Source organism: Scardinius erythrophthalmus (assembly GCF_964197995.2).
Source record: "Scardinius erythrophthalmus genome assembly, chromosome: 25".
Taxonomy (NCBI): domain Eukaryota; kingdom Metazoa; phylum Chordata; class Actinopteri; order Cypriniformes; family Leuciscidae; genus Scardinius; species Scardinius erythrophthalmus.
Genome location: NC_138245.1, coordinates 31,476,088 through 31,487,891, shown reverse-complemented (window position 1 = coordinate 31,487,891; position 11,804 = coordinate 31,476,088). Strand labels below are relative to the sequence as shown.

General features: G+C 35.5%; 2 protein-coding genes across 2 annotated transcripts in view; one reads left to right on the top strand and one right to left on the bottom strand.

The window, feature by feature from the left end:
* Positions 1 to 1,021, bottom strand: part of ankrd13c (ankyrin repeat domain 13C) — a 24,812-nt gene extending 23,791 nt beyond the window's left edge. Inside the window, exon 1 of the mRNA XM_081357283.1 lies at positions 549 to 1,021. Within this exon, the coding sequence (XP_081213409.1) occupies positions 549 to 834 (286 nt within the window). The 5' untranslated portion in view covers positions 835 to 1,021. The remainder of the gene's footprint in view (positions 1 to 548) is intronic.
* Positions 1,022 to 3,731: 2,710 nt separating this feature from the next.
* plaat1 (phospholipase A and acyltransferase 1) lies at positions 3,732 to 11,229 on the top strand (the record flags this gene model as incomplete). The annotated part of the gene is made up of 4 exons (XM_081358293.1): positions 3,732 to 3,761; positions 6,074 to 6,212; positions 7,330 to 7,598; positions 11,128 to 11,229. The coding sequence occupies 4 exons, from the start codon at positions 3,732 to 3,734 to the stop codon at positions 11,227 to 11,229; spliced, it is 540 nt and encodes a 179-aa protein (XP_081214419.1).
* Positions 11,230 to 11,804: the final 575 nt, after the last annotated feature.

The following is an 11,804-nucleotide window of genomic DNA, read 5'->3' as shown; positions in this document are numbered from 1 at the left end:
CGATCACCATGTTTTTGAGTCCCTAAGGTTCTAGATCAGCATGATTCTGGATAACTATGATTCTCGATCATGTTTTTGAGTCCCTAAGGTTCTAGATCAGCATGATTCTGGATTATTATGATTCTCGATCACCATGTTTTTGAGTCCCTGAGGTTCTAGATCAGCATGATTCTGGATTATTATGATTCTCGATCACCATGTTTTTGAGTCCCTAAGGTTCTAGATCAGCATGATTCTGGATTATTATGATTCTCGATCACCATGTTTTTGAGTCCCTGAGGTTCTAGATCAGCATGATTCTGGATAACTATGATTCTCGATCACCATGTTTTTGAGTCCCTGAGGTTCTAGATCAGCATGATTCTGGATAACTATGATTCTCGATCACCATGTTTTTGAGTCCCTGAGGTTCTAGATCAGCAAGATTCTGGATAACTATGACTCTCGATCACCATGTTTTCGAGTCCCTGAGGTTCTAGATCAGCATGATTCTGGATTATTATGACCGAATAGTTTGTTTATTATCGTGTCTGTGGGTCACGTCTCACCGTGCACGTCTTTCTGCGCGATGTTCTGAGTTCGGATGAGCGATGACAGCCTCCTCACGTCTCCCCTGAACACACACTCATGCACGGGGTACGCGCTGTCAGTGTCCCCGTGGTTCTGGTTCTGCTGAGAACTGGATCGGGTGATCTTGTGGTTGCTGCCGCTGAAGATCTTGCTGCCTCGGTTGGCTTTTATCGGCCCGGTGGCCGCCGGTTCCTCGTCCGGCTCCAGCAGATCCAAACCCGCCTTGCGCTCTTTGCGCACCGAGCGGATCTTCTCTCCCGTCATATTTACACAGATGAGCGGTGGAAAACAGCAGCCCGCACAACATGAACACTGTCCGGTGACTCAACGGAGACGGACGGGAATGAAACACGCACCGGGGCGAAGCATCTAACGGTAAACAAACGACACACACTCACACACCCTACGAGGAAGAGCCATCTGCCATCTTCCGCTCACAATATCGCGAGATTTACAAACAGGGGGTATTGAACGCAGGGGAGATTCTCGCGAGAATGAGGGGACTCACCCTCATGCATCGAAACAATCCTCTACTCTCGCGAGAATGGAATGCAGGTTGACTAGAGACTGGCTGGTGTCGCGAGATCGAATAATTCTGTAAAACACATCTTCATTTATTAGACATACACAAACTGATTGGGATGTTTGGATATAACAAGCTAAACAGAAGCGAAGATTGTGGTTGTCATTTTATAAATTAAACGTTTAGGGGAGGAGAGCAGACATGCGCAGTGTCACTGCTGACACCTGCTGGAGAGTGAAGGCACTTCTGGTCAAATCTGACTGATTTTTTAAAGTCCCCATGAAATCAATATTTTAAAGTGATATGGAGGAGATTAGGAGGAGAAACGGTTAGAGATTAGGAGGAAACTGCAAAGCTGTGATATTAGCATGTTAGAATGTTTTAGCACGTTGTTAGCATGAATTGGCAGGTTTTAACACATTGTAAACATGACTTAACGTGTCTTAACACATTGATAGCATGAATCCCCCCTGTAGTCAATAATTGTATCCCTTAAAACTCATCTTTGATCACCAAAATGACATATTTAAAAACATGTTCCTTGAAAAAAAATGTCTTTATGCCTTAAAATATCTTGAATGTAGTAAATCGACACACATGTCTTATTTATTATACGCAGTTCTATGAATATGCAAATGAGTCCCGCCTCCACTCACTCACAGCTGCTTGACTTTTTTTCTCTAAATACTACATTTTTCTTTTGCAATTCTTTAATTTTTTTTTGCAAAACAACTTTTTTTTCTCTCAATAGGCTACTTTCTTTTTATTTTGCAATTCTTTCTTTTGGTTTGCAAAAAAACTTTTTTTCCTCCCAATAATTTCTTTTTCTTTTGCAATTCTTTATTTTGGTTTGCAAAAAAACTTTTTTTCCTCCCAATAATTTCTTTTTCTTTTGCAATTCTTTATTTTGGTTGGCAAAACAACTTTTTTTTCTCTCAATACATTATTTTTAGTTTGCAATTCTTTATTTTGGTTGGCAAAACAACTTTTTTTTCTCTCAATACATTATTTTTATTTTGCAATTCTTTATTTTGGTTGGCAAAACAACTTTTTTTTCTCTCAATGCTTTCTTTTTATTTTGCAATTCTTTATTTTGGTTTGCAAAAAAACTTTTTTTCCTCCCAATAATTTCTTTTTCTTTTGCAATTCTTTATTTTGGTTTGCAAAAAAACATTTTTTCCTCCCAATAATTTCTTTTTCTTTTGCAATTCTTTATTTTGGTTTGCAAAACAACTTTTTTTTCTCTCAATATATTCTTTTTATTTTGCAATTCTTTATTTTGGTTGGCAAAACAACTTTTTTTTCTCTCAATACATTATTTTTATTTTGCAATTCTTTATTTTGGTTTGCAAAAAAACTTTTTTTCCTCCCAATAATTTCTTTTTCTTTTGCAATTCTTTATTTTGGTTTGCAAAACAACTTTTTTTTTCTCTCAATACATTCTTTTTATTTTGCAATTCTTTATTTTGGTTGGCAAAACAACTTTTTTTCTCTCAATGCTTTCTTTTTATTTTGCAATTCTTTATTTTGGTTTGCAAAAAAACTTTTTTTTCTCTCAATATATTCTTTTTATTTTGCAATTCTTTATTTTGGTTGGCAAAACAACTTTTTTTCTCTCAATGCTTTCTTTTTATTTTGCAATTCTTTATTTTGGTTTGCAAAAAAACTTTTTTTCCTCCCAATAATTTCTTTTTCTTTTGCAATTCTTTATTTTGGTTTGCAAAACAACTTTTTTTTTCTCTCAATACATTCTTTTTATTTTGCAATTCTTTCTTTTGGTTTGCAAAAAAACTTTTTTTCCTCCCAATAATTTCTTTTTCTTTTGCAATTCTTTATTTTGGTTTGCAAAACAACTTTTTTTTCTCTCAATATATTCTTTTTATTTTGCAATTCTTTATTTTGGTCGGCAAAACAACCGTTTTTTGCTCAATACTAAAAAAATGTGCAAACATCTGTGGCATTATTGTGACTCCACAGGTGCTGCGCCACACAATGCCAGAGTGACCCGTGAGTGACCGCAGCAGAAGCTCAGTGAGTTCAGATCGTTCAGCAGCAGCAGCAGCTCTGGAATCTCCTCTCGTCACACACACACACTTGTTTCTCTGGGATCACACGGATATATCCGATGGAGTGTTGAAATCATTCTGATCTGATGATGAAATCTGCTAATAAGTAAGTATAACAGCCGGTTCTGACTTAATTAACTCAGTTCTTGAGTAATATGCTGGACAATAAAACCGTTCCGGAGTATATTTGAGATTAAAATTAAATCTATTATATATTCATTAGTTTTAAGGAATAGTCCAATAATATGATTAGGATGCAAATGTTAATTATATTTCTGTCCAGCTGATAAACACTGAAATGTTTCATGCCTCTTTTCCACTTGTTTCTCTATTATTTGCATGCCATTGTGAGTGTTGTAAGAGCTTGTGTTTACGTGTGTTTGTGTAACGGTGACCCTTTTCATTGTCTTGTGTTACTCCAGCATTCTCTGGCTGTTTTCACATCACAGCTCACTTTACACGCTCAGAAACGTTAAACATGTTCAGAAATGTTATATTAGTATTGATTTCAGTGTTGTCTGATGATCCTTTTTATTTTTCCCTCAGAAAGTGCAGAATTATGCTTTGGGATGATGGATAATCAACATAGAAGAACTGTTAATGTGAGCAAACAAGGAAAAAATTACTAGGAATTTACAGGATTAAAGAGTATTATTTTACAATAAATTACTGTAGTCTGAAATCTACAGTGAAATTAATGAATGCTGGGTCATTGTCTTACAAATTACTGTTAAATAACAGCAAAATGATGCTGACATCACAGTAATACTGCTCTTGTTTTACTGTGAATTCACATGATAAGAAATGCCATTGTAAGGAATTATCTTGTTTACCACTGTATTTGTTTTGAAGTCACCATAATGGTGATCAGTGTTCCCGTCGCTTGGGATCTTGGACCTTGTATATTCATAATCAATTTTCTGATCCAGGCAAATCAGAAAACAATGACAGGCTAGAATGTAAAATAAGCGAATTGACTGATTTTTAAGTTGGTCATACTTTACTATTATTAATGTTATTTCAGCATTCAGATTTACCAATATTTTATTTCAAATTCATAATTGTTAGTAGATGGATATTTCTCAATAGTTAAGCAGCTGCTGAGATTTGTAACACAAGATGTTTTTTCTACCAACACCTAATGATAGACAGACATCAATACTAGACATACAAAACACAACAATGGTGACAATCAACAAATTATAATAATAATAAGTATAATGAACATTGCAAAATAAACAAACAACACAAAACTGCTAAAAGTGAAGCAAAAATAAGTTCAGCAGCAAAGATTAAACCAACAAGAATCAAGAAACTCAGCAATAATCTACTTTTGCCACACTGCATGCTGGGTATTATGATATTGCAGAGTTAGATACAAGAGAAGTCGTAATGTGGAATTACTGTGAAAGTAATGCAATTATTAACCTGGAATATACTGTAATTTCACACTAAAATTTTTAATGCGTTGAACAGCGTTATGTAAAAATAATGGGCAAGTAGGCCTATATGTTACTATACGGGATTTTTTATAAACCAAGTAAGTGTCTAAAATGATGATTCAGGATTCGACAGACAAGCTAAAAATACAACAGAATTATATTATTGATTCTGAAAATATTAGTCAACGTTTGACCTAAATGGATAGGCGTAGTTCACCCAAAAATGAACATACTGTTAGTAATTACTCACCCTTATGTCGTTCCACACATGTAAGACTTTCGTTCATCCTCAGAACACTAATGAAGATCTTTTTGATGAAATCTTAGAGCTTTCTGTCCCTCCATTGACAGTCTACGCAACTACCACTTTCAAAAAAAAGATAGTAAAGACACTATTAAATGGATCCATGGAAAGTAGCCCACTCCAGTGGTTTAACCTCAATTTTATGAAGCGACGCTCTTTGCAATAAACAAACAAACATAATGTAGCACTTTATTTACAAAATATTAATCTCCAACGCGATTTCGACGCACGCGTGTTGTGTTGACGCGAGAGCGGACGTTGTTACGTTTTCCTACAGACCATTTACACCAAGGACGATAACTATATAGCCTAGATATAGTTCTTCTTCTAAAAATCGTTATACATATGAAAGGGATAATGTAGAGCGAGGCGGTTGTTATAGCAAATTCGCTATAACAACCGCCTCGCTCTACAATATCCCGCTTATTACCTGGCTACCTACCAAATAAATCAATAATTTGACAAAAAATATTGATTTAAAAAGGAGTTTATTGATTTAAAAACGATTGCTTCCGCTAAAGAAAGTAGTCCGTTCAGTCTCTACAGTTAGAATCCTGCTTCCATAGCAACGCTCTGTGTATCATGGCAACAGTGTGTTATACTTCGCAGCGGCTGTTATCAAGAAATAACAGACCGCATTCTACATTAGAATTCAACCAAGCCATGTAAGTTAATAAAAAAGAATAGCAGAGTCCACATCAAGACTATAACGATAACGGCACAGAGAAACAATATCAATAGAATCTCTTTCAGATGTTTTAACAGCTGATTAACGATAAAAACACTGGCAGCCAATCAGAATCCATCCTGCTTTAAAGCGCTCGAGCATTTAAAGCGACAGACGACAAAACTGCAGCGATTATGATAAACAGAACGATATTGTGCGCTGATGTGGATGATAATAAATTTAAATAGCGCGAGGGGGCCTTTAATGGTGAAAGATCACAATTATCTGAGTTTTTCTTTTAATCAGCGGATTAAAGAAGCTTCTTGGAAAAAAATTAAAGCCAACAATCTACTAAATGGAAACCATCAATAATCAAATGTAGGTCTGTTATTATTAAAGAAACAGCACGCATAAAATACAAACGTCTGAAAGTAAACTCCTATGTCATTTTTATCCTATCTTCTGACTGTGAGTTTTCTAATACGTCTCTGTTTGCTTCAGATGGCCTCCAGTGAACCTGATAATTATCAGTCGAACGAGGAACCCCAGCCTGGTGACCTCATCGAGATCTTCAGACCAGCCTATCAGCACTGGGCTCTTTACCTGGGAGACGGTTACATCATCAACCTCACTCCTGTCGGTCAGTGGCGTCATCATGGCTCAAAGATGACCTCAAAATGATATTTAGGCCTGAATTTAAGATTTTTGGATCTGAATGGCATATAAAATCTCCATTAATTTGGATTAAACAGATTTAGTAACACTTTACAGCAAGGTTACATTAGTTAACTTCATTACTTAACATGAACATTTACTAATACATCATTCAAATCAAAAGTTGTATCAGTATCTATTATTTAATAACCATGAACTAACAATGAACAGTCATAATTTTTTTTTATGAACTATCATTAACACAGATTAATAAATACTGTAACTAACATATTGCTCGTTGTTAGTTAATGTTAGTTAATAATGAATTACCCAATGTTAACTAATGAGATCTTATTGTAAAGTGTTACCATCAGTTTTAACGTAAATAAACTTAATATGACGCATATCTGTCAGTCGTATACATGAATGAAACAGGTCATTGTAATGGCATTTATTAGTCCCCCTGTTGTCAATAATTTTATCCTTTAAAACTCATCTTTGATCACCAAAATGACATATTTAAAGTTTTTTCCTTGAAAAAATATTATTTATGCCGTAAAATATCTTGAATGTAACTCGACACCCTTGCTTCATTTAGTATGCGCGGTTCTATGAATATGCAAATGAGCCCCGCCTCCACTCACTCACTCACTCAGAGATCCACTGGTTGACGATCACATGTTGATCTGATTGGTTACAAGGTAGTTTGTGACGTCAGAAACACCAGCGATTTCAAAGCGTGTTTTTGAGACTGTCTTTGGTTCACTGCAGTTTTAAGGAGGAAATACTCAGCAATGGTGTCGACTTATGAACTTACACATGCTTTGTCTTAAAGCAGATTAAAAACACCACATAGACACATAAACAACATTAAACGCTGGATTTACACCACAGAATAATCATATTTTCAAAATGCATTCATTGAAATTGCTTAGAATCAGCATAAATCTGTTAATCAGTTACAAGTTTATTAGTACTATTACAAAAACGGTTTTATTTATGTATGATTGCCAAATCTGCGTCACGTTAAGTTTATTCCTTTATGTTAAAACTGTGTCCAAATGCATGAAATTTTGTCTTTAAACGTGTGTTCCTCCCGTCAGACGAGGGTCAAGCCGCTGCCATGTCGAGTGTGAAATCAGTGTTCAGTCGTAAGGCCGTGGTCCGCATGCAGCTCTTAAAGGAGGTTGTGGGAGCAGATTCATACAGGATCAACAATAAATATGATGACAATCACACGCCGCTGCCCGTCTCCGAGATCATCCAGCGAGCTCAGCTCCTCATTGGCCAGGAGGTGTCATATGACCTGCTGGGCAGCAACTGTGAACACTTCGTCACTCTTCTTCGCTACGGCGAGGGCGTGTCTGAACAGGTCAGGCTAACCACAAATACCACATTATTACCATGTTCCAGGAATTTGGTGTTTATGGAAGCTTGTTTCCGCCACAAAATAAAACATTCTGAAAGATAATTGCGACTTTTTATCTCACTGTTATAAAGTCAGAATTGCGTGATATAAACATGCAATTCTGAGTAAAAAAAGTCAGAATTTTGAGTTTATTTCTCGCAATTGCGAATTTATATCTCACAATTCTGACTTTATATCACACAATTGCGACTTTATATAACGCAATTGCGACTTTATATAACGCAATTGCGACTTTATATAACGCAATTGCGACTTTATATCACACAATTCTGACTTTATATAACGCAATTGCGACTTTATATAACGCAATTGCGACTTTATATCTTACAATTCTGACGTTATATCTCGCAATTCTGACGTTATATCTCGCAATTGCGACTATATATCTCGCAATTCTGACTTTATATCTCACAATTCTGACTTTATATCTCGCAATTCTGACTTTATATCAGGCAATTCTGACTTTATAACACAATTGCGACTTTATATCTCACAATTCTGACTTTATATCTCTCAATTGCGACTTTATATAACGCAATTGCGACTTTATATAACGCAATTGCGACTTTATATCACACAATTCTGACTTTATATCTCGCAATTGCGACTTTATATCTCAATTCTGACGTTATATCTCCCAATTGCGACTTTATATCACACAATTCTGACTTTATAACACAATTGCGACTTTATATCTCGCAATTCTGACTTTATATCAGGCAATTCTGACTTTATAACACAATTGCGACTTTATATCACACAATTCTGACTTTATATCTCGCAATTCTGACTTTATATCAGGCAATTCTGACTTTATATCAGGCAATTCTGACTTTATATCACACAATTCTGACTTTATATCTCACAATTGCGACTTTATATCAGGCAATTCTGACTTTATATCAGGCAATTCTGACTTTATAACACAATTGTGACTTTATATCTCGCAATTCTGACTTTATAACTCGCAATTGCGACTTTATATCACACAATTCTGACTTTGTAACTCGCAATTGCGACTTTATATCACACAATTCTGACTTTATATCAGGCAATTCTGACTTTATAACACAATTGCGACTTTATATCTCACAATTCTGACTTTATATCTCACAATTCTGACGTTATATCTCGCAATTGCGACTTTATATCTCGCAATTCTGACTTTATATCTCACAATTCTGACTTTATATCTCGCAATTCTGACTTTATATCAGGCAATTCTGACTTTATAACACAATTGCGACTTTATATCTCACAATTCTGACTTTATATCTCTCAATTGCGACTTTATATAACGCAATTGCGACTTTATATAACGCAATTGCGACTTTATATCACACAATTCTGACTTTATATCTCGCAATTGCGACTTTATATCTCAATTCTGACGTTATATCTCCCAATTGCGACTTTATATCACACAATTCTGACTTTATAACACAATTGCGACTTTATATCTCGCAATTCTGACTTTATATCACAATTGCGACTTTATATCACACAATTCTGACTTTATAACACAATTGCGACTTTATATCTCGCAATTCTGACTTTATAACACAATTGCGACTTTATATCACACAATTCTGACTTTATATCTCGCAATTCTGACTTTATATCAGGCAATTCTGACTTTATATCTCACAATTGCGACTTTATATCAGGCAATTCTGACTTTATATCTCGCAATTCTGACTTTATATCAGGCAATTCTGACTTTATAACACAATTGTGACTTTATATCTCGCAATTCTGACTTTATAACTCGCAATTGCGACTTTATATCACACAATTCTTACTTTGTAACTCGCAATTGCGACTTTATATCACACAATTCTGACTTTATATCAGGCAATTCTGACTTTATAACACAATTGCGACTTTATATCTCACAATTCTGACTTTATATCTCTCAATTGCGACTTTATATAACGCAATTGCGACTTTATATAACGCAATTGCGACTTTATATCACACAATTCTGACTTTATATCTCGCAATTGCGACTTTATATCTCAATTCTGACGTTATATCTCCCAATTGCGACTTTATATCACACAATTCTGACTTTATAACACAATTGCGACTTTATATCTCGCAATTCTGACTTTATATCAGGCAATTCTGACTTTATAACACAATTGCGACTTTATATCACACAATTCTGACTTTATATCTCGCAATTCTGACTTTATATCAGGCAATTCTGACTTTATATCTCACAATTGCGACTTTATATCAGGCAATTCTGACTTTATATCTCGCAATTCTGACTTTATATCCGGCAATTCTGACATTATAACACAATTCTGACTTTATATCTCGCAATTCTGACTTTATAACTCGCAATTGCGACTTTATATCACACAATTCTGACTTTGTAACTCGCAATTGCGACTTTATATCACACAATTCTGACTTTATATCAGGCAATTCTGACTTTATAACACAATTGCGACTTTATATCACACAATTCTGACTTTATATCTCGCAATTGCGACTTTATATCTCAATTCTGACGTTATATCTCCCAATTGCGACTTTATATCACACAATTCTGACTTTATAACACAATTGCGACTTTATATCTCGCAATTCTGACTTTATATCAGGCAATTCTGACTTTATAACACAATTGCGACTTTATATCACACAATTCTGACTTTATATCTCGCAATTCTGACTTTATATCAGGCAATTCTGACTTTATAACACAATTGCGACTTTATATCAGGCAATTCTGACTTTATATCTCGCAATTCTGACTTTATATCAGGCAATTCTGACTTTATAACACAATTGTGACTTTATATCTCGCAATTCTGACTTTATATCAGGCAATTCTGACTTTATAACACAATTGTGACTTTATATCTCGCAATTCTGACTTTATAACTCGCAATTGCGACTTTATATCACACAATTCTGACTTTGTAACTCGCAATTGCGACTTTATATCACACAATTCTGACTTTATAACACAATTTTGACTTTATATCTCGCCATTGTGACTTTATATCAGGCAATTGTGAGTTTATATCACACAATTCTAACTTTACAACTCGCAATTGCGACTTTATATAATGCAATTGTGAGAAAAAAAGTCAGAATTGTTAGATAAAAAGTCGCAATTACCTTTTTTTATTTTTCATTGTGTGGCGGAAACAAGCTTCCATAGGTATTCAATCAGCATCATGCATAAATTTGCACTTTGATATGGCATTTTGGCACATTTTCCCTACCTAGGATGCATTTTGAAGCATCATGGGTGCTCCAACCAAAAATGCTGCTGATTTCGGGAAATGCCTGATGCCAAAAATGCTGTCAAGTACCATGTAAATACATGATAGATGAATATGGTAGGCTAATTAGTCAAACGCACATCACTGTATTAATAAAACAATAATTTGTTGTTCTGATTGGGAACGAGGCTGTTTATGTGATATTGTGTGATTTTCTATGTTGACAGGCGTCACGGGCGATCGGCGCCATCAGTTTGGTGACGGCAGCGGCCAGTGCTTTCTCAGTGCTGGGAATCATCAACACACGCTCCAGAAACAGACCGTTCTAGATCTGAAGAAGCCCAGACCACAGAAGACGATATATGGAGTAATCTGAGTTATGATTGAAAGGCATCTGACGAAAGCTAAATGTCCTTGGGTCGATATACTCAAGTTTTTTAGGTTGAAAACAAGATGTGGTTGCAAATAGGTTGTGTGTGACAATGAACTTTTGATGTGAAAGTATTAAAAACGGCTTTATTTCATGCTTGAATGTTCAAAAATACATTATATTCCTCATATTCTCCATTGTTTCAGCTCCTCTCTTCCCAGTCTGTCAGTAACGCTCTGTTTACTTCCTGTCTCTATGAAGCCCCTCCTTCTAAAAAGCACACTCTGCTCTGATTGGTCGGCTGGAGCAGTGTGTTGTGATTGGTCGAGCGCTTCGAGTGTGTTTGGGAAATGTCCCGCCCCTTTCCATAATCGCCAGTTTAACACACTACTAACTAACTCACCCAGGCCCGCCCCTTTATTCTGCACATGAATTATTATAATGAGGAATATTGAGACGTGTTCGTTCCCGGAAGAAACTCAAGAAACTACAATGGAGGCGTTTCATGGAGTTGATAACTATGGCAGCACATCC